The sequence below is a fragment of the Cicer arietinum genome, chromosome 1 (assembly GCF_000331145.2).
Source record: "Cicer arietinum cultivar CDC Frontier isolate Library 1 chromosome 1, Cicar.CDCFrontier_v2.0, whole genome shotgun sequence".
In the NCBI taxonomy this organism is placed as follows: Eukaryota; Viridiplantae; Streptophyta; class Magnoliopsida; order Fabales; family Fabaceae; genus Cicer; species Cicer arietinum.
The window spans coordinates 39,794,508-39,821,822 of record NC_021160.2 but is presented as its reverse complement, the minus strand read 5'-3'; the positions used below and the strand labels follow the sequence as shown (position 1 = coordinate 39,821,822).

The 27,315-nt window shown below is 32.1% G+C and overlaps 3 protein-coding genes across 4 annotated transcripts in view; 1 reads left to right on the top strand and 2 right to left on the bottom strand.

Moving 5' to 3' along the window:
* LOC101503894 (nuclear-pore anchor) overlaps nucleotides 1–2,745 on the top strand; it is a 34,968-nt gene extending 32,223 nt beyond the window's left edge. Inside the window, exons 48-50 of the mRNA XM_073369406.1 lie at nucleotides 250–354; nucleotides 878–1,058; nucleotides 1,216–2,745. Of these exons, the coding sequence (XP_073225507.1) occupies nucleotides 250–354; nucleotides 878–1,058; nucleotides 1,216–2,552 (1,623 nt within the window). The 3' untranslated portion in view covers nucleotides 2,553–2,745. The remainder of the gene's footprint in view (nucleotides 1–249; nucleotides 355–877; nucleotides 1,059–1,215) is intronic.
* Nucleotides 2,746–6,509: 3,764 nt separating this feature from the next.
* Nucleotides 6,510–7,067, bottom strand: LOC101490859 (uncharacterized). The gene is made up of 2 exons (XM_012712044.1): nucleotides 6,672–7,067; nucleotides 6,510–6,590 (listed from the first exon to the last, which is right to left on the bottom strand). The coding sequence occupies exons 1-2, from the start codon at nucleotides 7,065–7,067 to the stop codon at nucleotides 6,510–6,512; spliced, it is 477 nt and encodes a 158-aa protein (XP_012567498.1).
* A 12,347-nt stretch (nucleotides 7,068–19,414) lies between these two features.
* LOC101503337 (YTH domain-containing protein ECT4) lies at nucleotides 19,415–24,669 on the bottom strand. Of its 2 annotated transcripts, XM_004488557.4 has the most exons (9): nucleotides 24,178–24,669; nucleotides 23,965–24,035; nucleotides 23,492–23,651; nucleotides 23,307–23,383; nucleotides 22,199–22,642; nucleotides 21,276–21,800; nucleotides 20,923–21,135; nucleotides 20,678–20,830; nucleotides 19,415–19,944 (listed from the first exon to the last, which is right to left on the bottom strand). In XM_004488557.4, the coding sequence occupies exons 1-9, from the start codon at nucleotides 24,197–24,199 to the stop codon at nucleotides 19,849–19,851; spliced, it is 1,761 nt and encodes a 586-aa protein (XP_004488614.1). In that variant the 5' UTR covers nucleotides 24,200–24,669; the 3' UTR covers nucleotides 19,415–19,848. The 2 variants fall into 2 exon arrangements, with proteins under 2 accessions (XP_004488614.1, XP_027190426.1); XM_027334625.2 differs by lacking the exons at nucleotides 23,965–24,035; nucleotides 24,178–24,669 and having other exon boundaries at nucleotides 23,307–23,394; nucleotides 23,492–23,633.
* Nucleotides 24,670–27,315: the final 2,646 nt, after the last annotated feature.

Genomic DNA, 27,315 nt, shown 5'->3' with positions numbered 1-27,315 from the left:
GTGTAGGGTCTGGTTTGGTCTAGTATCCCTTACAGAAAATTTAAATTTTGTTATTGTCATAGTATTCAATTCCGTCGATGTACTATTATAAATTTTTAAATATTATTTTTGTATCAAGGAAACTTCATGTATGGAAATTTCACGAGTTTATGCCAGTCACATTATTAATATGATACCATCATCTTAGTATGTTCGCTTTTACTTTTTGTCCAATTCTATCAACCGTTTTGGTTCACTATTTACTTTCAGGAGAAAAAACAGTTCATTAATGAACTTGAGAAGCATAAGGAGGCTCTTAAGCGATTGTCTGATGAAGTTGAAAAGCTTAAGATTGTCATTGGCAATCTTCCCGAGGTAATGATTTAAATAAATGATTTATTATGCAACTGAACTTTGAGGAGGGATACACATGCTTTCAGTTGCAGGGATCATTATGTGATTATTTTATTGATCTTGACTGTTCACTTTTATATTTATATAGGTAAAAGTGTATATTTTTTACATGTATATATATATATATATATATATGTGTGTGTGTATATTTATTTTAGTCCTTGATCTTGACCACATGGCCCCACATCACCTCACATGTAAGGGGCAATGTTGGGGGAAGCGATATGGGATGGTTTATGCTGATCGTAGAAGGTGATGGGCTACCATATTTTCAGAGTGAGGTGGACTTCTAGTGTATTTGGAGTCTGATGTTAGAACACTAGAACTAACTAAATAAATAAAAAGGATACAAAATAACAACAAAAATTGAATGACAATAATGCCAATAATTTGAAGTGTCTGAAAAGTTACTTTAAGATTTATATTTTTGAGTCAAAAAAATTTTATGTATTGGTTGAGTTTTTTTTTTCTTTCTATTTGTCAGGGAACCAATGTTGCTCAACTTCTTTCGGGATCCAAAGTCGATGACTTCTCTGCTCCTTATATATCTGCTGTTGAAAATTTTGAAAAGGAAGCTCATGCAGTATTTGGCGAGTTTGGTGGCCGTGGCAGTCTTGCAGATGCATCAACATCAACAGTTACAGATAGTTCAGCAGCTGCGGCAGGTAATTTTATCCTTTTATATATAATGTTCCCTACCTACATCAAGCTTATTTAAAAAGAGCCTACAAAGGCTGAGACAGAAAGAATGCTGTTTTCATTTATAAGTTGTAATGGTTTTAAAGTCCTTAATATACTGATTGGATAACCACATCATTGCAGGTTCTCTGGTCCATGCTCAACCCCCAAGCATATTACCCTTGACAACAACTGTAACAAGAAGTTTACCACCGAAAGCCACCGGAGAAAGTGAGAAAAGATTTGGACCGAACAAATCTAATATTGAAACTCGTAAAATTGCTAGGAAATTGGTTAGGCCGCAGCTAGTAAAACAACAAGAGGAGACACAACAAGGTGACATTGAAATGTCTGATGCTGAAGGACATGGCGGCAACAAAACTGGACCTTCTAGTGACACAGAAACCCAAAGCAATTTTGCTTCATCATCTCAACCAGTGGCTCAGAAACGTCCTGCTCCTATCTCAGCATCTGAATTGCGTGACGAGTCTGTCACACCTGGTGAGAAGAGCTCTGATGTAGTGGCATCGGTGCTAAAGAAGTCCAAACGATCAGAGTCTCCAGAAGAAAGTGGTGAAGAACAACCTACTACAACCCCAGAATTTACGAGCAGTCATCCAGCTACTGAAGAATCATTTGAGTTGCCACAAGGCCAAAATGAGGAAGTCGGCGAGGCTCGAAATGACGATGAAACTGCTGTTGGGAAGGATGAAGAATCCAAAGATCCACCACAATTGGATGGTACTAGTCAAGAGGAATTACAAGTTGACAAGACTGGAATTTCAGAAGAGAATCTGGATCAACCAGCAGAAACAAAAGTGCTGTCCGATGAAATGCAGAGAGATCATACTGAGATAGACAACCAGCAATCAACATTGCCTGTCAGTAGTGAGAGAGAAGAGGGAGAATTACCAGAGGCCGGTGATTCTGAAGGTGGTTGTGATGCATCTAACATGGAAATCCACGAATCTCGGGAGGTTCAATCTGAGCCTTCTGCAACCCCTGAACCTTCCCCGGCTAGGGGTGATGATGATGCTTTAGAGGCTGGTGAAATTAATTCGCCCGAGGTTTCAAGTGATGATAAAAATGATGAAGGTGACTTGGTTGACGAAGCTGCTGATAGTTCTGATAAGTTAGTTGATGTTAACGAACCGATATCAGTTGAGAGTGACCAGGTGGCTGAGCCTGCACCTGTTGCGAATGAGAGTAATTTGCAGAGTAACATCGCTGAAAGTAGTTCATCTAAATTACCTGTTCCAAAACAAGGGACCCCTAGTGTCACCACTGAATCAGAAGAGATAAAGCCAACATCACCAATTAATAGCACGCCGACAACTATTAATTTGTCAGAGCGAGCCCGAGAGAGAGCTCAATTGAGACAAGCTGGGGTGTTTACCACTGCATCTAGAGGCCGTGGAAGAGCTCCCCGTGGTCGAGTTATTCGAGGTCGGGGACGCCGACCACCATCTGGTGAAGCTTAAATACAACTCACCTTCTGTACGAAAATAGTTCACTAATTAGCTATAAATCGGTTATCAGCTCATGTGTAAATACAATTTTGGTTTGCACTTCTAACTTTTTGTTTTTCATTTTATTGTGACTTCTCACCTTAATGCCGAACTGATATTGATTTACATATTGTTTGATACTCCCGCAAGTGCGATTTTTTTTTCACGTTCATCTAGATCTATTTATATCCTGTTTAGATGTTTCTAAAATAGGACTAGATTGTATAGTCAATTAAAATTCAATTGAAATGTAAATAACATTTTAGTCATTGTTACGTTTTCCCGTTCATTCTAAACAAAATTCTTGTTAGTTAGACTTTAAAATGATGAAATTTAGCGTTTGAAAATTTTCCCCAACAAAAGGGACTTGAAGGGTACTGATATGTGCAAACACCAAGTTAACGATTTGTATTTCAACCTATATTTTTACAAATTTGAATCATCGCCAAACCTCGATCGCAATTTTTTTAACCTGGCCTCCACTAATATTGAGATAAATTTATCGTTTAGTTTTAGCGCAAATCTAATTAAAAAATACTGTGAATTCTGTGCATACATATTTCCTCCACTTTTTGATCCACCTACAAGTCAACACTTACTGTTTTTTTAAATAGTAAATCAACAAATTTGTATTGGGGTATGTTTTTCAACCCCCCCATGTGCTAAAAAATAGTCACGCCATTTTATTTTTGGAGTACTAACCTTTAAATTTACAATAATGCTACCAACATTTTCTAAATTACTACCCACACCTCTCAAATATTTAAAAAAATTAAAATGTCCAAATTACTCTTTTCTTTATTTCATCTTCTTCATAACTCATCTTTTCATCTTCTTCATAACTCATCTTCTTTATTTAACTTCTTCATAACTCATCTTGTTCCTCTTCAACACAATGTTCACCACATTGTTCATCTTCATTGTCAATCATATTCATTAACCATCTTCATCCATCATCAATCATCATCAACCAAGTTCATCAATCATCAACCATCAATCATCATCATTGTTGTCAATCAAGTAAGTTATAATCAACCTTTGTTTTTGCTGTGTTTGTTTATGTTATGTTGTTTTGTTTTATCTGTTTATGAATGCAATGCCTGAAAATTGAAGGAAAACAGTTTTCATTTTTAAGGATGAAGAAAACTTTCGCTGTCCTAAACCCAGAAACGTACGTGAACTCAGTTCACGTACGCAAACTCATTTTCAAAAATCCAGAAACGTATGTGAACTGAGTTCACGTACGCGAATTAGTTTTTAAAATCCAACAACGTACATGGATAGAGTTCACGTAATGTGTACGTCAACTAAATTTACGTACATTTACGTGATTTGAGTTCACGTATGTTGTTCGGGGTTTGAAAACTGATTCACGTACATGAACTCAGTTCACGTACGTTTCTGGGTTTTTGAAAATGAGTTTGCGTACGTGAATTGAGTTCACGTAAAGGCGCATAAATTCACTTCAGGTACGTGCTTGTGAATTCAGTTCACGTAAATTATTGGGATTAAGTTCACGTATGTGAACTAAGTTCACGTATGCATATTGTTTACATTTTTTTAAAGATTTTTGTTTTGCAGATATGGTGTGCACTATATTTACTGATAGAGATGGTCGTGTTATACTTAACGAGGACACTTCTAATGCGGAGGGTCATTGTGTTAGGCCAACTGCTTCTGCAATGGCACAACGACGGCGTGTACAGCGGCAACAGGAAGAATCCCAACCCGAAGCTCAACCCGAAACCCAACCTGAAGCCTAACCCGAAGCCCAACCAGTTGATAAAGATGAACCTCCACAGGATGGTGGATATCCTGGTGGTCCGGTTGATAGTTCTGTCCTTAGGACATTCGGCGATCATGTGGCGACTCGACTCTGGGATGGCGTGGTAATTTTCTCAATCAAATTAAGTTAAATTATATTTTGTTACGTTTATTTTTAATTTATATTTTTTCACTTAATTAATTTCAGGATCGCGGAGAATTAAGGGTGTTTAGCAATGGAAAAAAATTAAAAGAAGTTGTTATTGAACACGAAGAGGTTGAGCAACTGGTTAAAAGCTCGGGATTGTATTCGTTACTAAAATGCAGCTACGAAATGATTGGAGAAATGACGATTACTTTGGACGACGTGTCATCTTTGTTGCATATTCCTATTACCGGTACATTCTTTAGTGTTAGTGTATTTAACAAGGATGAAGGTGCAGATATATTGGCAGAGCTTCTTGGAGTTAGTCACGGTGTTACTTATGCTGAATTTAATGTTGCACGGACAACCACAGTTAGGTATAGTTGGTTACTTGACGTATACCATCAGCGTTGTCGTGAGCAGCATTGGCAGATGGCTGCGAGAGCATTTATGTTATGTTTGGTCGGTTGCACACTATTCAGGGATAAAAGTGCCTACGCAGTTAGTGTTGCTTATCTTGAGTGCTTTCGAGACCTTAATTCTTACGGAGGATATGCATGGGGTGCAGCTGATCTTGCTTACCTATATGACAATCTTCGAGAAGCCAGCATGCATCAAATCAGAACTGTTTCAGGGTATCTGACACTTTTACAGGTAAACTGTATGATTGTTTATTGTGTTTATAATTTCTATTATTAATGATTCTAAACTAATGATATGTTATTATATATGTGCAGGCATGGGTCTATGAGCATTTTCCTACATTATGTAGAGATTGTTGTAGACTTTTTGCTAGTTATGTTGAAGACTATCCTAGAGCACTTAAATGGAAGCCTAAAAGGGGATAAGGTTTTGGTTCTTCCATTTAGGAAAGCTCTTAATGAGATTGACGTTGATGAGATCTGTTGGACACCATATGAGGAGCATCGACTAAAGCGACCTTTGAAGATGTATCTTTATTTTGAGGGTGGATACGTTGGGGTCCTAAGATGTATGCTCATCTGCCAGACAGAGTATTGCGGCAATACGATCATGTCCAAACCATTCATGGCTCACCGTTAGAGGTAGTGGGTCAGAAGACCACACCAGATGAAATGGACATTATGTTTACGCAATATGATGTCCATGTAGTGGATGCTGGCGCAGTTGTGCAGGGACATGTATTCTACTCGAATGATTACATGGACCGGTTTCGTAGAATTTCTCATCCATACATCATTCGTAGAGAACTAGTCCATGAAGCTGATGCAGAACCTACTGATCATGCAGATGATGATGCCACTCATGCAGCTGATGGGATCCCGTAGATGATGATGACACAATTGAGATAACGGTATATTAACTATTCATATTTAATTTATTTTAACTATTGATACTTATATTATTTAAACTATTGATACTTAGATTATTTTTACTATTAATGTTTACTTTATTTTTTATTGCAGCGTCGAGCAATACAAATGGCTGAAGAGCTTATTGGTCGGAATCTGATATTACTTGATGGCATGTCACTCGTTACTGAGTTAATTTTTATGTTGCAAAGTCAGAGGGGGTGGTGGTAGAGATTGGACGAACATAGTACCATGTCGTAGAAGAAATAGATGGACTTAAGATTTATTTATAATATTTTGGAATATGGTACTTTTGAAATGGATATGTAATGTTTGGGAACTTTTAGATATGTAATATTTCAGTACTTTTGGTATTACTTTTTGAATATTTTGATACTTTTGGATATCTAATATTTTGGTACTTTTAGATATGTAATATTTTGGTATTACTTTTCGAATCTGATATCTTCAGTTTACAACATATTCATTATAACATCTGTAAAAATTGGCTAAAAAGCACACCAAAATACAATAATACAATAATACAATAATACAATAATTCACCAAAATACACCAACTTTCAGAATTCAACATATTCATCTAGTTTACTTTTTAGTTTACAACATATTCATCTATACTGCATGGAAATATCTTTAACCAATGTTGAATGCGATCATTGTAAATAAATTCTCACGGACGTGCTTCTTCTGTGCAATTTTTTCTCCACAAATTACTTGGTGGTGGTATAGGAGAATTTGGCTTTAAATAAACCTGTTAAAATAATAAATTTATAATTTATAAAAAATGACATTAAAGGTTAAAATGAGTGTTCTAAGTGGAAAAATTAAATACCTGCACAAAATGACAGTTATTAACAAATGCAATAATTATCATACGATGATCAGAAATAAGTGTTGGTGGTGGACTTCTAAGTGGAAAAAATGTTTGTGATTGGTTAAGTGATAATGCGGCGAAAACCAACTTAAATTTCGAAGCATTCACATATCCCATTTTTAGAAGTGTCATCCAATTATCCAAAGTTGCAACATGTTCAACATATACATTGTGTATAAGTTGTTGAACAAAAATTTGTCCACCATATATTATCTCGTAATGAGACATGAATTCTTGAAGCTCTACCACACACTCTTGACGAATGAAGGCCCAAAAGTTCTCACCCATTCCAAGTAAAGATGCAATTGCACGATATCCACAATTACAATCCTCGCGCCACGTCAATAATGTCATCTATGAATTTGTGAATTTCAACCGACAACCAATCCTTGAAGATAAGAACTCTCGGTTTTTGAACTTTGCTCACTGATGGTTGAGGTGTGAGCTTTTTGACTGATGATCGAGGTTGTTGTACTTTATTAGATGTTACAGTACTACATGCATTTGTACCACTGCATCAAACACTTGCATCCACATATTCCCACCAAGAAGGATTACGGTTGGTTGATTTATCTATTTTTGATACCTTACTTTTGCCTTTTTAGGTGCACTCTTTGTTTTGACCTTATCAACAGGTGGACACATCGACGTAGTCGATGGGTACGCGATCTCACGTAATTTACCTTTAAGTGCAATTTTTCCAGGTACATCAAGTTTATCAAACTTTTTCACTATCACTTCTATTTCATATTTCACAGATAATTCTGAAGGTTTACCCAATCCATCATCATGAAAAGTTAATTTAGTCCACAAAATATGAATGATGTCTAACGGAATGGAACGAGGGATCATGTTGTACCTGACTATCTCACATGCACAAGGTAGACCATGTGTTCTCCTAACTGTGCAACAACATTCAGACTTATCTATACCTACATACTTCACGCGATCAAATTCTGTCGCAAAGTGATCTATTGCATTTTTTGACACAACACCACGCAAATTGGCGTACAATTTGTTACTATGTCGATGGACCTTTTGAATTATGCTCTTTCTAAATGATGTTATTATCTCACTGTGTTGTAATACAATCATGCTATTGATGGTTTCTCAAACACTGCATATATCACCAATGCTATCTTGTAATATTCGTTTCAAACTCCAGTGCGCCGACTCAACCCTTTGTGTTGTAGTGTTCCCAAAATGCATAACTCTATTTGTTCACGCCTCAACAAATCTTTCCTTGTGAGGAATTAACCACTGGTCATGTACATAATCATTAAAGATAGAAGAGCTACTATAAATTCCTTCAAAGTTAGCCAAATTCATGTAGTATTGAGTCTCATCGTAACTGTAAATAAGAGCCTCCCATTCCTCCATTATTTGCACTTGCTTCTCTTTTGGAAAAACAGTCATCTTGCACTTCGCTTTGACATTTTTGCATACATGAAACAAGCATAATAAATTGACTACCTTTGGAAAAACATATTCAACTGCGTTCATCAAAGCAAGATCTCTATCATTAATAATTACTTCAACTTCACCACTTGTAATCTGTTCTTTCAACATTTGTAGCGCCCATGTAAAATTATTAGCACACTCAGACTGTAGATACGCAAATCCCACACAAAATGTCATTTCAGTAGATGTAACACCAATAATTTCAAATAATGGCATTTGATACCTACGTATCTTGTATGTGGTATCCAAAATCAATATTATGTGAAAATTATTTACAAGAGTGATAGCGTCTGGATGAGTCCAAAAGATATCCCTCAACTCATTTGAACCCTCTACCTTCCTATATCGATAGACGTATTTGTCGCGTTCCATCAATGTCAAAAGATGTTGCATTTATGTTCTATTACCTCTAAGTGATGAGCGATATGCTTGACGTGCATTGTAAACTTGTTTTATTGTCGTCAAACTTGTAACATTATGATCCTTTATTGTCATCAATATGTTTTCTTGGTTTGATCATATTTTTCATCATATCACTAAGTACAATTTTCTCTTCCTGAGACAATCGGCCTAAGAAAGCATGACCTGTCAGTTTTTTGGCCAATTCGTGGTTATGAACACCACATATTACATGCAGATACCATCCCTCACCAACATTTGATGGTGTACCTCTCAGTCTAAATGGACATTCACATTTTCTACTCCAAGTACTCCTCATAGGTTTAGGATTCTTTCAATTTCTATATTTACCGCTTCTTTCACAACCAAGAATTAATTTTGTCTTTGTTCTTGGTCGTGCTATCGCAGTTTTGGATCTAAAAATAACAACGACAATTCCATTTTCCCTTCCAATATTTCTAGTCCATTTTAATAAATCATCTCGCGTATCAAACATCATGCCGGGGATAAACACATCAGTCAGATCAACCATAACAGCTTCACCTCCCTTGTTCATAGTGTCATTCATTGCATCCAAATCATCATACATTTCATCGAAATTACGTTTCAAACCGTCATCTATATCCTCAAAATCAGGTTCCAAACCTTCATAGATTTCATCATGTTGTCTCCCCCCTTGGTCCATTTATCTGCATCTAGAACAAAGGAAAATAAAATTTTCATTTTTTTGGTTAACATGTACGTGAACTTCAATTTACGTATGTTTACGTGAACTGAGTTCACGTATCATTACGCAATCTGAAATCTAGTAACCGTACGTGAACTGAGTTCACATAAACAGACGTAAATTGAAGTTCACGTACTAGGCTCATTTTTCAAACTTTATTGATTACGCAATTTGAGTTAACGTACGTTTACATGAATTCAGATTGCGTACATATTGAGGGTTGATTTGTCAAACTCCATTAATTACGCAATTTGAGTTCACGTACGTTTACGTTAATTCAGATTGCGTAGTTTCTGAAATTTTAATTTTTTTTTAAACCATACGTGAATTCAGTTCACCTAACACCAGAACGCACGTGAACTGAGTTCGCGTAACACCAGAACATACGTTAACTGAGTTCACGTAAAATCCCCAGATTTAGAAGAAAAAAATACGAACTCAAATACAAACCAACAAACATACCTTTTTATGTAGATTTAACCACAATGTGATGATCAAACTGATGTGTTGTAGGTTATGAATGAGTGATGTAAGTTTTTAATGATTATGAGTTATGAGTGAGTGATGTAAGTTTTTAATGATTATGAGTTATGGTTACTGAGGTATGGTGATTTTTTTATGTGAGTTATGAGATGGGTAGAATGGTGATGAATATGAGTTATGAGTTAATAAATTTGTAACATTGATATAAGGGTATTTTGGGTATTTTCATTTTTTTTAAATTTTGAGGGGTGTGAGTAGAAATTTGAGGGGTGTTGGTAGCATTATTGTTAAATTTATATATTCAGATAATACTCTTTGTGTTTGAAAAGAATAAAGATGAGACTGTGTTGCTGATGACTCATGCTGAAAAGAAAAAGAATATGCTTAGTTCTTGGACTCTGACTATTTTAATTAAATAAGTGGAAATAGAACTTGGTTCACTAAACTTGATGATAATTGCAAACAATTAGTCGAGCTTAGCAATAATTCAAAGGTGGAAGTTGCAAGAAAATGCAATGTCAAGCTCAAGATAAATGGAGTAGTTTATATCATTCAATATGTGTATTTTGTGTCTAAACTCAACAACAATCTTTTGAGCATAAGACAATTGAAAAAAAAAAAAGGGTTAATTGTGATGTTCAAGGTCGGAAGTGTCAAGAATAAGTTTATGAGAATACAACATTGTAAACACTCTATAGTGAGAGTAATCCTGAAAACTCTTAAACTTATTCTTTTATAACTTAGTTTAGTAGTGGTTGCATTCGACAACAACTTGACTGTTTTAAGCTAGAAGGTTGAGAAGACTTGAATATAGTCAATTTGTGATATGATCCTATTTTCCAGGATTCACTTTAAGGATCATTCTAGGTTGGAAACTTACAGATTTGAGTCAAATCGCATATTGCTGGAGAACACGATAAGCAGAGCTACGAAACTCTAAATCGAACGATTTCAAAACGAGGTGAAAGATGACGTTCTGAAACGCAAGTTAGGCTATCGAATCAATTAAAACAAGTATGCAGTACTCGAGATATGATTGCAGGTTACTGAACACGAAAATTGATAGAATTTGAGTATTAGGATTTGATGTAAAGGAAACTCAAAATTATTATTGAACAAACAAACCAAGAACAAAATGGCGCCATAATCTAGGGATTGATAAGTCAAAAAGAACGCCACAAGGATTAACAACCTTGATATGTTCAAAGTGAATTCTTTCAAAAACTCTAGAGAGCAAAGCCTCACAAAAATAATATTCAAAAATATCTCTCCAATGAGGTTACAAATGCTTATTTATAGTAAGTTTATCTCTAAACCTAAATGGGTCATAAATGACACCATTCTCGAGACTCATATTGGACTTACATCTTATTTTTTTCTAAAATAAACTTAATGTAAGGAAGTAAATTATCTTCACTTACACATAACCTAAACTAAATCAATAATAATACAATTCCAAATTAAACCAACTAAGAATTAATACAAAACAAATTAAAATAAATAAAGTTCATCCTAATTTATGAAAATACGGATCAACTTCATGCTCTTGAGGTCCTTATCATTCTCTCTTTCTTGAAGAAATTCGACCACGAATTTAAGCTCCATTATATTGTACATGAAGAAATAATCCAAACAAACCACAAGTTCGTCATATTTGCCGGGGTCAAATGGGAAATTGGAAAAGTTACCAAATGTAATAAGTCGGTGAAATGCATTTCCATCTTTAACAATTAACATCTTATCACATTTATAGTTAAGGTAATAAATTATAAAGATGGGGATAAAGTTATACCTTTTGAAGTTGATATTTATGACCAAATTTACCTTCTTTGAATTGAAATTTTTGGTAAACAATATGTTACTTTGTGTTTGCAAAGGCTTCAAAGCAAGTTGAGTTTCACGGACATTCTCTTCATCACAAAAAAAATGGTGACTCAATAATTTCCTTGTAAGCATCCTTTTGAGGAATCTTTGAATAATCACCTTCAAGCACTAACATTGCTTCGTTCACCTAACTCTTTTGTTTCAAGAGACTTTTAATTTTATCATCATCTTTCTCTTTGCTTTCAATGTCAATATATTGATGACATTTCTCCTTTGGAGACACTTCTTCAAGCACTTGCAATAGAGAATTATCAAAATTAGACAAATAGTTGGAGTAATTTCTTGCTCTTTGTCCCTCAAATGTTTCTCCTATTCTTCTTTCTTTTCATTGATTTTCTCTTTCTCTCTCAAGGCTAGCTTCTCTACTTTTCTTGCCTGTTTTGCATACCCATTTTTGTACAGATGTTTCACATACTCTGGATCTAATACAAAATCTCGAATATATTGATGATATGACATGCTCAGGAATTTTGTCAAACAGGTAGTGTGCAATACTTTTAACATTTTTTTTAAGTAGTAGCAACACACAAATTAAGTAAGGATAGTAATTCAAACAAAAGCAACACAACTAGCAATTTATGTTTCACCAAAAAAATAGATAAACAAAATTTTACTCAATTCCAAACCTAGAGACAAGCTCGGGTACCAAATGATATGATATTATTTGTCATGATTCACTTTAAGGATCGTTCTAGGTTGGAAACTTACATATTTGAGTCAAAATCGCATATTGTTGGAGAACACGATAAACAAAGCTACGAAACTCCGAATCGGACGATTCCAAAATGAGGTGAAAGATGACGTTCCGAAACACAAGTTAGGCTATTGAGTCACCAAAAACAAGTATATAGTAGGGCTGTGCATGGTTGGTTTTTTTAAAAAACCAAACCATATCCATTTTAAAACCAATATATGGATTTAGATTTATAACCAAATCTATTATTTGGTTTAAAACCGGTTATCAAACCAATTCTAAAATTGGTTATGGTTAAATAACTTGTTTCTAATTAAGCAACCGATTTTGAAAAATTCAATTTTAAAATAAATTTTTTTTCAAAACTGGTTAAAATTTGATTATTTGTTAATATTTATTTTTTAAAAAATCATTTATTCATAGTTTAAAAACCGGTTATTTTAAATAAAAAAACGATTATTCATATTTAAAAATCGGTTATTTTTATAAAATGAAAGCTCAATAAAAAACATACATCAACCATACAATTGTTTTCTTTTGTGATTAAAATTGAACATGTTCAATTGCTTATAATAACTTGTGATTAAAATTGATTTATTACTAACTATTTCAATAAATTTTTTATTACTAAAACCGTAGAAAATACAAACACTTGAAAAAAATTTCGATCAAATTTAACAATTACTGCACCATAATAAAACTGTAGAAAATACAAACACTTGAAAGTTTATTTCTAACACCGAGATGGATACCACCACCACAAGATTTAGTAAATTTAAAATATCTAATGGATTTAATATATTAATTTTTGTCTTGAGCATTTATAATTAAGTTAAGTTTGAGCAATATCTAAATGTCAATATCATTTCTAACCTAACATATTAATATAACATTTTGAAAAAATTAAACCTTTAAAAATCAATAATTTAAGAAATTATATTTAAAATATTTAGTCTATCATATTTTAGTCTTACTCAATAAATATTAAATAACTTAATTCATTAACTAATTATCATACAGTATGGTTGGTTAGTAATAAGTACAGCTGTCAATTTGACAAGGTCACTAATTGTTGGCCTCAGCCCACATGTTGGAGGAGTCAAAAAATTTCATAATTAAAAATCCCCAAAAAAGAAAGCCCCCAACGCTAAAAAGCCCCTAAAATTTTGTGATGAGTCTTCATCATATCCATATTTTCCCACTGTTTTAATCTTATTTATCCTCAATCATCAGTTAAATTAAGGATTTATTTGATACATTTTGTTGATTTTTATTCTTTGAGTTAATAAAATATTTTTTGTTTTTATTTCGTTGATTAAGTAGGAATTTGTCGTAATTTTACATTGCGTTTTGTTTTAGTGCAGTGCTGAATTTTGGTGAAAAATCAACATGACAAATGTGTAGTATTGCGGCCATATCTGGAGTTCTAGATGTCCAATTAGTGTCACTCCAAGTGCTAATGAAAGCTAAGATCCATATCTACAACTTTCATGAAGACACCGGGACCACATTCAGACGCAAAAGATGAGAAAAATGCAAAATACATCAGACAGCATATGAAATGCGCCTGGAGCGCGTCCTGGAGCGCTTGGATCGCATTTCGCAGGATTGGACTCTGCCAACGCGCGCCTGGAGCGCGTTTTTCCGCGCCTGGGGTGCGCGACGCGCACCAGCAACCATAAAAACGCAGATTTTTACTGTTTTAGGGATCTTTTTGACTCTTGGGAACTTGGGAGACTTGTGCCCTAGCATAGAAACTCAAAGACGGCCGTTTCTAACGCGATTGAAGCAGTTTTATCAAGAATCATCCATGAATCATTCTTGTAATTCTTCTTTAACCCTTATCTTTTGTATCTCTGTCATGAGTAACTAAACCCTATTTGTTAGGGATGAGTGTAACCAGATGAAACCCTTATTTTTCTGATTTGATTTCTAGGTATATGAATGAGTTTATTGAATTGTTTTTCTCATCTCTGTGCTTAATGCTTTTTATTGCTTGATCAACATTAAAATGTTCTACGATTTGTATTTTGAAACGGAAGTGGACTTTACAAATGCTTGAGATGAGAAATTCATGAATTTGTAGTCTAGACATAGGTGCAGGTCATGAAACCAATTAAATTAGTTGCAAAGCAATAATTTACAAGAGAATTTCTATACGGTAATGCTTAATTCTAATCTTAAATCTGCTAAGGAATTAGGGGTTACTTTGGAATTAAAGGTTCTGTCACTAAGACATTAGGGCAAGAATAATAAAGAGAATTCAGTAATAATTCAATAAAGGAATTCAATAACTAGGATCAAATTAGACACCAAGGTTGGATTCGAAGTGAAACTCATCCCTGACATTTTTCTCAATTTATAAAGGATCAATTTTACTACTGCTGTCAATTTTAAATATTATTTCAATCAACTGGGGAACCTTTTGTTCAATTTTAGTAACTAAATATAATTCAATCGTAAAATGCAATCCTTGAGTTCGACACTCGGTACTACCGTTTTATTATTACTTACAACGATTCAGGACACTTGCTGAAATGCTATCAACCATCCTCATGCTCTTGAGCTCCGTATCAGTTTGACTAGCATGTGTTAAGTGGAAATGTGATTCAATTGGTAAATTAGTGGATTAAATCCTTTAGTTTGAAAGGATTAGACGTAGCTATCGTGTGGTTGGTGAATTATGATAAATTGGTTGTGTTGTTATGTGTTTCTGTTTATCTGTTCCATTTTCATCACTTTGTTTAAATTTTGTTAAAACGTTTTTAAAATAAAACACAATTCAAACCACACTTTCTTGGATTTTTTCATTCTTCAATTGGCATTAGAACATGATCTCAAAGTTGATCACTTAACCTTCTTTGAGTAAAGATCTGTGTTATTATGACTTACTCTAGTGATGAAGTTATAGGTGGGAACATTAACATGCCTCCTCTGTTTGATGAAAAAAGGCTTGAGTACTAGAAAGGCAGACTCATAAGTTTTTATGATGCTCCTGAACTTTGGGATATAGTCGAAGATGCTATGATGCTCCAAAAGACGTTGCTGATGTTGAAATATCCAAATAGAATCTCAACGATGATCAAAAGAAACAATACAAGATGCATCATAAAGCCATAACTTTTTATGTGAATGTTATCACCTTCAAAGGGTTTAAAAAATGCAACAAAAAAGAAACAACAAAGAGTATATTTGATATTATGGTTCTCAACTATAAAGGAAAAAAGTAGATACGGGAAGTTAAAGCAAATTTACTTGTAAGAAAACGTGAACTTTTTCATATGGAAGAAGATGAAGACATTGAGAAAATATTTTCTATATTACAAACTCTGATATATGAATTGAAGGTTCTCCAAAAGAGTTACCTCACATTTGAACACGTCAAGAAGATCCCTAGAAGTATTCCTAGTAAGTAGAGACCAAAAGTAACAACTATTCAAGGGCTAGTGAGATGACGAGTTCATTCAAATCCTATGAGATTAAACTAGTTGAAGATGAGCCCAAGAAGAAGTCAAATTCATTGGCTCTCAAATACTAGGGAAATAAGGAAAACTCCAAGGCCTTACAAGCAACTGGAGATTCAAAGGAAAAAAATCATACAATTTGAGTGAAGACTCAAATGATGAAGAGTTGTCTTTCAACAAAAGGAAAATTTAGTGCATGTGGAACAACAACAAAAAGTCTCTTCCCAAAAGAGATTTCAAACGCTCCCAAAATAAGAGAGAAAATGATGAAAAATAAGACAAGAAAAGAATCATTTGTTATGGATGCAAAGAGCTAACACATTTCAAATTAGAATGTCCTAAACTTAAGAAGAGAAATTCTCAAAGAAAAGACTTCATGGCAAAGAAGAAATGTCTTATGGCTACTTGGGATGACTTTGATTAATCATCTAATGAAGGTGAAGAGCATGGCAACATGGCTCTGATGGCAGATATACAATATGATTATGTAACGAGTCTACTGATGAAGAAATTGAGGTATTAAGTGACCTATCTCGTAATGAACTGATAGATAAGTTAAATGAGTTTCTCAACAAGAATCATAAAGTTTCTTCAAAAACTGAAATCTCTTAGAAAAGTTCATGACTTCTTAACAAATAAATGCAGTTATCTTGGAAAAGATTTTCAAAACCTAAAAAGATAAAATCTAACTCTGAAAAAAAAAATGCTCCAAAAATTTCAAAGGACATAGTCTGTAAGATTTGATACCAAAAATTTCAAGATACGCAAAATCAATTACAATGACTATTTCTGGATACGGCTTAATGATGAATCAATCTCTGAAGATTTGATACAAAATCTCATGATACATGGTGATTTCATGAACTAGGTTAACAACCAGAAACCCTAAAGCTCTCTATAAAAGTATGTGCAATCCGAAGATACAACAACAACAACAACAACAACAACAACAACAAAGAAAAGACGCAGTGCAATAAACACAATACAATCATTTTTGTACTCTTACTATTTATAATTTATTTTGTCTAAGTGTCGAGAAATGGTTTATGAGAATACAACATTTTAAATAGCCTCTTGTGAGAGTATTCAGAACAACCTTAAACTTATTCTTTTGTAACTTAGCTTAGTAGCAGTTGCATTCATCAACAACTTAATTGTATTAAGCTAGAAGGTTGAGAATACTTGAACACAATCAGTTTGACTAGCAGATGTTCAGTAGAATTGTGATTCAGTTGGTAAATTAGTGGATTAAATCCTTCAGTTTGAAGGGACTGGACGTAGCTACCATGTTGTGGAGATACTAGAAAGATTTGATATGTCCAATAGTAATTTAGTAAAGGTTCTTATGGTTTTTGGCTTAAAGATTGGCAAGGATGAACAGGGAAACAAAGTGGACAACATCAATTACAAGCAACTGATTGGGTGCTTCACCTATATGACAGCTACAAGGCCTTACATGATGTATGCAGTCAGACTCATTAGTTGATACATGAGCAATCCTACACAAATACATATGCAAGCCTCAAAGAGAACTCTAAGATATCTACAAGGCATTGTCAATCTAAGAATCGTGTATAAAAAGGGGAAAAATGTTGATTTGCTGGTGTCCACAGACAATGACTATGCATATGACTTGGAAGATAAGAAAAATACCTTTGGTGTACAGAGACAATGACTATACAAATGTATTCATATTAAATTGATCACTATAATGTATATAGTATTTAATTAATATTTATGTAGTTTATAATAGACACTAAAATAAAATATTCTACATATTATATAGATCTTTTATAATATAAACAAATATTTCATGGACTCAAATAAAACAAGAAAGTGACAAAAACAAATTATGATATTTTTGAAGCAAGAAAAATAAAAATTTACTTATGAAAAAAAAAAGAAGAGAAAATAATATAAAAACAAAAACAAAAACAAGAATAAAAGTTATGGAAGGGCAAAACCAAAATCCATGCCAAACAATTTTAAGATCACATCTAGTTTGATAGTTGTAATGTTATCCTTTTATAGAAAAGCTTTCTTTGATTTTTAAGTTTATAATTTTATGATTTAGATGTAACCACAATAAATTTATCATCACCGAGAATATACTTAACTGAAATAATGTCGTTGTCTAAATTAGTTTTATTTTTATATTAAACAAAAAAAAAATTGAAAAGTATATTCATATCATGAATAACACGAGATTTGAGTTTTTAACTTCTTTTGTTATGCTATCTTGGACCTCTTCATTATGAATAAGTTTCTAACGAAAATAACGTATCAATCGTTTGAAGACTCATTATCCTTTATGTTCAAATCAATTTTTTTCTTAATTAGAGTGAAAGATTTCTTCAATAATAATAGTTGTGCCATGTATATCAACAATCAAAACATTAATAAATAGAGATTAGTAACATTGTCATTTTGATTATCTTCCTCCACCATTAATACAACCTCAGTAGCGTCATGAACTATTTTTGTCATCTTCTTTTTACCACATAAATCTATTTTGGTTTGTTCACATCTGTACGATTTTCCTGCATGACATTGATGCTGATGTCAACATTCTATGGTCATGTGGCAAAATTATGATAGACATAGCAAAAGCATGATAGTTTCTCAAACTATATGTCCATATGTCCATGTAAAACACACTAAGTTCTCGATAGATTCAAAAGTAAACTCATAATAACTTTTTCTTTAAGGGATTGCACACCAATTACGGAGACATTCATAAAAATAATTATTTATAATGCAAGTAAAAAATCTTGATAAGGGAGTTAGTTATCTTTAACCAACCCATGTAAATGATTTTTGCATCATTCTAAACTACAAGATACCTTGGAATCTTAATTCAGAGCTCATCACCTTCCAACATTATAAAACACAATGTCCCAACGGTGCTGGACACAGAGAACGATGGCATTGTCAAAAATAATTATTATATTTGCAAGAATAAAACGCAAAAACAACACAGACTAATAAAAACCGTACATTGAGTCAAAAAAAATATTTATTTGAATAAACCAAATAAATATTTTAATCAACACTCAATAAAATTTCCTTTTGTTCCCATTTTGATATTTCTGTCGTTTTGCAATTGTTCTTTTACATTTGAATGAATGTGATCCAAACTTTGAAGACAAGCCACTAGTTTTCATTTTGTCCCTGATTATAAACCTCGTTATTATTATTTGTTTTTGAACATACCCTTATTAATATTATTAATATATCTTAAAATTTAAAAAGTGAAATTTATAAATTTAAATACAAAAATTATTTTAGAAATATTAACATATGAAATATACACTATTAACAATCTTACCAACTTTCTTAATAAGATTGAAAAAAACAATGAATACTTATAATAACATATATTATTATTAATATTATTATTATTATTATTATTATTATTATTATTATTATTATTATTATTAGTATTATTATTATTATTATTATTATTATTATTATTATTATTATTATTATTATTATTATATTCTTCAAGGTCACAAGTAATATGCATCTCACAAATTATGATTATGACTGGTTAGAAACTTCCCAATTCCAATAATTTCACTATCATCCATTGAACAACCTATTATTTTCAACTTTATTATTAATGGTAACCTGTCCTAATCAAAGCATTTGTTATACTGCTCAATTCTCCAACTACAAAGAACAAGAAACCAAACTCAACTTTTTATGTGCACAAAAAAAAAAGTAAAATGTTTCCTTGTAAACACCAATCACCTTCTCCTCCTTCCTTCCTACTTGAAAATCTTCTGTGTATTTTTGTATAATTTGGAATGCAACCATTATTTTCTCATATGAAATTATTTTCCTCCCTTCTAAAAAGCATCAGCAAGATCTTTTCTTTTTCTTTTTTTTTTTTTTTGTTTGGAACTTTCATCTTGAAATTTCATGATTCTCTTACTTCACAGCTCACAAGGTGGCAGTGTCAACTACAACTGCATGATGATATGGTGGGGCCCACAGGAATAGTATAAGATTGTATTCTCTTTAATCATTCATTTTCTCAACCAACTTAGGATCTTCCATGTTCTTTACAGTTGATATGTCTATTGATCCAAGTGCAGTTGTTAACTCATCTATATGCTGCCAATCAAACATTTATATAAAAACAATAAGCAAAAGGTCAAAGCATACAAAAGGAATATGATTTTGCACATAAAAATAAAAATAAAGAGCTTAATTGAAATGCACTGTCAATGTAAAAAAATCGCACATGCATATAAATCATATCTTTCGTAACATACATAATTGTGGAAATACTTTAGGTATTAATAAAGTAAATTGGCATATGGATGAAATGTGATTCAATGTGTAATTTTTTTTTACACCAAAAGTGTATATACTAATTAAATCTAAGATTAAAAGACTTTTTTGGTCGTGCTAGTCGAAAAATTATTGTACACCAAAATCACACATCAACTATAATAGTAGATGGAAATAAAAACAATTAGCAAAAATAAAATTAAGAATTAAGAATACACTAAAATTAATAAGTAGGAATAACAGAACCTGTTCCTAAGTCCAAAGAGCTATATTACTTTATAAGATTTCCCAACTCCAAAGTATTCCAAAGGGTATCAAGTTTAGAATAGTTTTATCAACTAGACATTTATCAAAGAATAGTTTAGTGTGAAATAATTCCTACTCCTCCCAACACAATTATGCTAAAGTGGGTCCCACAATCACATGCACTCATCCAATGTAGCAAGCATCAATAATGTCAAAAAGGATTTCATAGGAATCAATGTGTGCTATCATCATTATTAAGTAAGAACTTTGGAATAAGAATAAGGTTTGAAGTGTAAAATCATCAAACCTGTATATTAGTATGAGGCATAGGTTGTCTTATTTTCTTCTCCTGCATCACCTTCTGACGGCTTTCGTAAAATTCAAAATCGTCTAATATCGATGTTCTTGATATGTAGTTCTTGAAAATGTTGAGCATTTCGATACCTTGTGGAAAATGCACCTGGAAAGTCCAAAAGTTCAACACAACACTGAGCATACAGAACATAAGAAATAACTAGGACAATATGAAAAATGCGTAAAAATAATGCGAACCTCTTGTGTGTCTCGACTATTTGTTACAGGCTTGTGATCGTTATTTTCGAGGATAATATGCCGTAATTGAGGATTTGGAACATCTTTTATAATGTGCCATTTGACAGGGAAATATCCATTCCATTTATCTTGTTGCCAGAAATCCATACTTTTGTTGAAATCCACTCGACCGATCATCTCGGCTACTCCACAAAATTGACCACTAGCATTGACCTGAACACAAACAATTACCAAAAACAACATTGATGTGAGGAATCTGTATTTTTAGAAAATAAATAAATGAGCGAATAAAACATGGATGGGAGTGATCCGTAGTTCTTGAAACGGAATTGAGATCGAACTTGATAGCATACCGAAAAGAAAAGGAATACAGGACACTTGCTTCCTTTCTCTTCCATTTGATTCTGTGCATCCTGAAATGCATTGTCGAGTCTCTTATTCCCGTTAGGAGTACTGGCCCATACATCGTACTTGATGCTCTTATGGACATCGTCTTCGCTGTATGATTTGATGACAAAGAAAAGTGCATGATCGTATTTTGTTGGAAAATCAGGAAGGTTATACTGATCTGTCCTGATTTTTCCATCACCATTTCGGCTCCCATCGACAGTTGTCGCAGAATTATCTCCAGAATTTAATGCACCTTTTGTATTAGCTGTTCTAGGACCTTGATTCTGTTCGTTAAGTGAATCGTTAACCTTGCTTCTCAGTTTCAACTTCTCAGTACTAACCCAACCCTTTGTATTTGCTTTCACATTAGGAAAGTTGTTTGGATAGGGAAATCCACTCTTTCCTTGATTGTATGTTGAAAACTTTGCAACCGGAAAAGAACCCTTTGCCATTGAATCTGAATGAAGAACTGGACCAGAAATAGATGCCTGAAAAACACTAAAGTTTCAGTAGAATAATCTAATCTAAGGATAATAGGGGTCTGTTTGAATTGGTTTATATGAGCTTATCTACTGACGTAATCATTTGTGAGACTGCTCTGTTTGAATTGGTTTATATGAGCTTATCTACTGACGTAATCATTTGTGAGACTGCTTGAGAGCTCATGAAAATAGCTTATAACATATCCATAAGGATATGTAATAAAACCAGCTAATAGCATATATGAAATAAATTTGACTTTATTTTATCTTATGTTATGGCAATAGCTTATAAATAAGCAATTGTATGATACACGCTTATGCTATAAGTGCTTAATTAAGTTGTTTATGCAAGCAAACAAGGCCTAGATAAACCACACGACAAGAGAATGCAAAAATAAGGTTACCTTGTTTGCTTGTTTTGGCAGGTTATGCTTAACATGTGTTGACGAGACATCTAATAATGGTGGGGAACCCTTCACTTCTGATGAGTTGCTTATGCCAGATGGGGGCATAAACTTCGACACCATACCACTACCGGCACGACTCTGGGAAGAAAAATTAGATCTACCACTTGGTTTACCGGCTGATTCGTTGTAACCATTCCCCTGTGATACATCTTGTGTGGTTAAAGGTGACTCCCACGGGTATGTTGATGGAAGTAACTCGGCATAAGGTAAAGAAGCCGGAAAATAGCCAGGGGATCCAATTGGTTGTTGATAGACAGAACCAGGAGGGTAGACATGATACTGACCATCGACACCGGGCGTATTCACAGGAAAGTATGAAGAGTAGCCAGTCTGATATCCTGGCATGAGATAGACATAAGATCCATTATCTGCTTGCAAGACCTAAATAAAAGCAACAAAATTAAGATATTTACATATTGTAGAGCATATGAAAGATCAAGTATCTGCTTGCATGGTCTAAAACTAAAAAAGGAGAAAAAGCTACATATTGAATTCTTATTATTTCAAGAAATCATATTTACTAGGACACATTTTCCTTGAATCTATCAGGACAATGTCAGCTAAGTATTATTCAAAGAGAAAATGAGACGTGCACCGTCAATGTAAACTAGTTTTCCATTGAAAGTCTGGTATTCTGGCAATATGTGTTTTGATTGGATGTCGGTGTAAAACTAATTTACATTGATAGTTATCTCCATCAAGCTCTAGTTTAAAATATCAACCATTTTCATGTTTTATGAAATATGAATGAAGAAACCCATTAACTAGTTCTTTTCAAGCCAAAATCAAGCAATGTTACAACCCCAAATGTTACACGAAAGTACCACAATAACTGCTATTTGACAACCATTTGTACCAAATAACATATTACATAACAATAGCAATTAGTTTAAATTCTGCTACGCTATAACTGCTATTTGACAACGCTAGTATCTATATAGGAATCACATGCATAAACTGCATTGACCATATAAGCAACAAGTCAACCACATACAAAGAAGAATCATGACAAAAGAAACAACAAATCCAGCTGAAGAAAACTTACAGGATACTGAAAATCGACGGCATCAGGACCAACATAATATCCTTGATTTTCTTGCTCACCATAAAAACCACCATAACCTGTGATCATTCTACCGTAAGAAATGAAAACATAAATAAAATTACAATCAATATTATAAATAAATATGCCACAACCTATGATCATCTCTGTGATCATTGGAAGCTAACCTGGATAGTAGTATCCATAATAACTACCAGCAGCAGTATAAGGAACATTCTGATCTGTGGATTGGTAATCTTGATCCACATCTCCTTCTTTAACATCTTCTATTGATGATACACATGATCTTGCATCAGAAGGAGAACTTCCACCACCCTTTGAAGGAACCTTAACATAACATACAAATCCAGAGTTAAGAAGTAGAGCCATAAGGTGGTCCTCAATTTCATTCTCACATCCAACATAATACTAACAAATTAACAAAAAGAAAAGATGCGATTCTTTATATCTATTGCATAACCAATGAAACAGTTCATTTCAAATTAAATAAACCACAGAAAAAGTAAAAAATATTAATAATAATTAAAAAAAAAATAAAAAAAATGAAATTCAATCCAAGAGTAAAAATAAAATAATTAAATTTATAAATAACATGCAATAGAAAAAAAAAAAAAAAAAAAAAAAAAGAGATGGAAATTACCATGATGGTATTATTATGTTCAGCTTTTGAAGAATCGTCATAAAGCTTCTTCTTATTCATTTCATCTGTAGCTGTTAAAAGCAAGAAAAAAAAAATCAACACAGTAAAAATTTCATTTAAAAAAAAAATTCAACCAATTAAGCAAAAACCATAATAAAAAGAAACAAAAATAAATCTAAACAGAAAAACAAAGTAGAAGAAATAAGGGACTACGTTTTTTCAGTTCAGCATCCATAGGAGTAGCTTAATCCAAAAGCTCTCAGCTATACAACTTCAACAACAATTCTCAAAACCCAAAAAGATTGTTTTTTTATAAATAAATAAAAAAGAGAGAGAGAAAGAAAAATTATATTACAAGCTTTATTTTGTCTCTCTAACTGGGAAGGTGAAAATGAAAGGTTTAAAGAAAAGAAAAAGGAAAAGAGATAAAACCCACAAGATATTTAAGAGAAAGAAAATCTGAGTATGGATTATTTTTGCAGATTGTTGTGTCTAGATTTCTGGGTTGTTAAGACAAAATCACTAAAAAAATGGAAAATTGGTGTATGAATGTGTGGATATCCTTAAAAAGATAATCTTTTTTTGGTTGGAAGATATGGTTTTGAATAGAGAGTCTATTTAAAGGGATGCTTCTGAATGAATGGAAGAGAGAGAGAGAAGAGAGAAGAGAGAGAAAATGAAGAGAACAAAGAAGAAGAAGCAGAAGAAGAAAGAAAATGGCATCTTTCTCTTATAAAATAGGAAAAAACAACGGTGGAGAAAGTTCCACGTCATCAATGTTTTGAGTTTTTTTATTTAAGGTAATAATAATCTTTTTAGTTTGAAAAATGAGGTCATCAAATTTATTGATTTTGAGATGTTATTACATTTCTATATGCACAAAAATAATTGTAATTGATTATATAAAATATTTTTATATTGATAGTACACATTTATTAATTTTTTTAGTTCTGATAATAATTTAGTTAATTGATTTTTAAAAGTGAAAAGTTTTTTACGGCTTTCATCCTTTTCTCTTTTGAGTTTTTCTTAACTTTTAAGTTATTATTGTGTCTGCATGCATTAATACTAACCGCGTAAACTCAATTCGAAAAGGCTACATTTAACTTTATAATAAGGCTCTATGATGGGAATATACATTGAAGTATTTTTTTTTCCAATGTTGGCTTTATTTCTAGCATGTTAAATATTATAACATAGGATAAGATAAACTTTTTTCATCCTCTGCCATTATCTTATTATGTAAATTTATTTTGTAATTATTATTAAAAATTAATTACCATAACTTTTATTTTTATTAGACGTTATTGTAAAATTAATATATATTGACAGCACATTTTATTTTTTCTTTAATTTAAAAATATAAATGATAATTTACATTTTAAATAGTTTGATAATTTAAAAAATTAATGAACATTTGAAAATATTGATAAATTTAAAGTATTCAAATTAATAAAGTATATATTAATATAATAATATTTTAAATACTAATCTAATCAAAGCATAACATATAATGTATTAAATATGTGTCAACAATTTAAAAATATTTTAAATATTTTGTTGCCAGAAAATATATTTTTAATGTTAACCCAAGTGATAAGAGTTTTTATCCAATTTCAAAGGACCCTCACCTAAAATATCCTTTAGAGATAAGTTATTAGAAAGAAAAAAAAGTTAGATTTGATTGCACAAAAGCTTTGTAAAGATTGAACATGAAAATGGTAATCGGCTCCTACTAAAATTTATTTGGACAATAAGATGTTCCAAGAGTTTTGCTGCACATGGAAGACGATTTAGTTGTCAAACTACTAGAGATTCAATTGGTTTTGTGATTATGAAAGACACGCTCCAAAAGACTTGAAGATTGCAAGGAAGTTTTGACATCATGGGCAACAATTAATTTTTTCAATGGTAGACAAGGTTTGCATTTTAAGTGAAAGTAGAGATCGTTTTTATAAGGACTGTGCTAATTAAATTTTAAATATTTCCAAATTTATAAGTACAACCAATTAAGACCAAAAGTAACAAATAATAGACAAATTTGAATTATTGAAATAATAAAAGTACATTAATAAATAATAGTAAGATAAAGATAAAATATACAGAAGAAAATAGGTAGTGACGTTATATTCTTGCAATTCATTTATATTTGGCTTAATTGCAGTTTTAGTCCCCCTATGTTAGCTGAATCACGAAAGTAGTCCCCTCATTTTATTTCTCTCCAATGTTGATCCTTAAAATAGAATTTTAGTCCAAAACTTGATAAAGTGACATTTTTTAAAGTCACATCACACCATTTATGATCATAGATTTCAAATACAATTGTTGCACAACGATATCTTGAGACATGATGTGACTTAAATAAATGAAAAATAAATAAAATTTCATCAAATTTTGGACAAAAATTCTGATATGGTGACTAAAACCGAGAAGAAATAAAATAAGATGACTACTTTCGCGATTGAGCTAAAATAGAAAGATTAAAACTGCAATTAAGTCTTTATATTTTCAAATGTTGGTACAACATACTTTAACAATATTAAGACTAGAATGACCTAAAGACTTTTTAAACACAATCATCATCATGATTTTCAACAGTACCAAATCTTAGATTGTGCATCTAGTAAGCTTAAAACCAAAATAACAAAGATGGAAGTAACTATTTATACTTGTATTCGACTCTTCGCTTTCAATATTATTAGTCTATAAACACCTCCACTAAAAAACCTTACTAACAAACAATGAATGGGTTTTTTATTATAATATCCTCTTTTTTTTTTTTTTAATACCAATATACCCTACTTTGAAATGAATATACCAATCTGTCCTACTTTTTTGCCCCAGAAGCAAGTCGCATCCTGGTGCTGCGACCTCTTGAAAGAGAAATTTTTTAACTGCAACACATGGTCGCATCCTGGGGATGCAACCTCCCACTTGTTAATTTTTTTTTTTTTTTTGAATTTTTGGTGGATAAAATAATATATTTATTATATTTAATAATAATAATAGGTATATTAATAATTAGTATAATAATAAAAATAATAATAATAATTTTAATAATAATAATAAAAAGAAAATTCTATTAATAAAATAAAAATAATTTTATTATTTAATAAAATAAAAATACTTTTATTTTAATATTATATATTCTTTTATTGTTGAATTTTGTTATTTATTATTAGATATATTATATTTATTATTATTAAATATTTTAAAAATAATTATAACATTAAAAAATACAAATTATTGTTATAAATAATTAAAATAATTAATTTAATATTATTATATAACTTTTAATAATTATTATAATAAAAAAACAATAATAATAATAAAAAGAAAATTCTATTAATA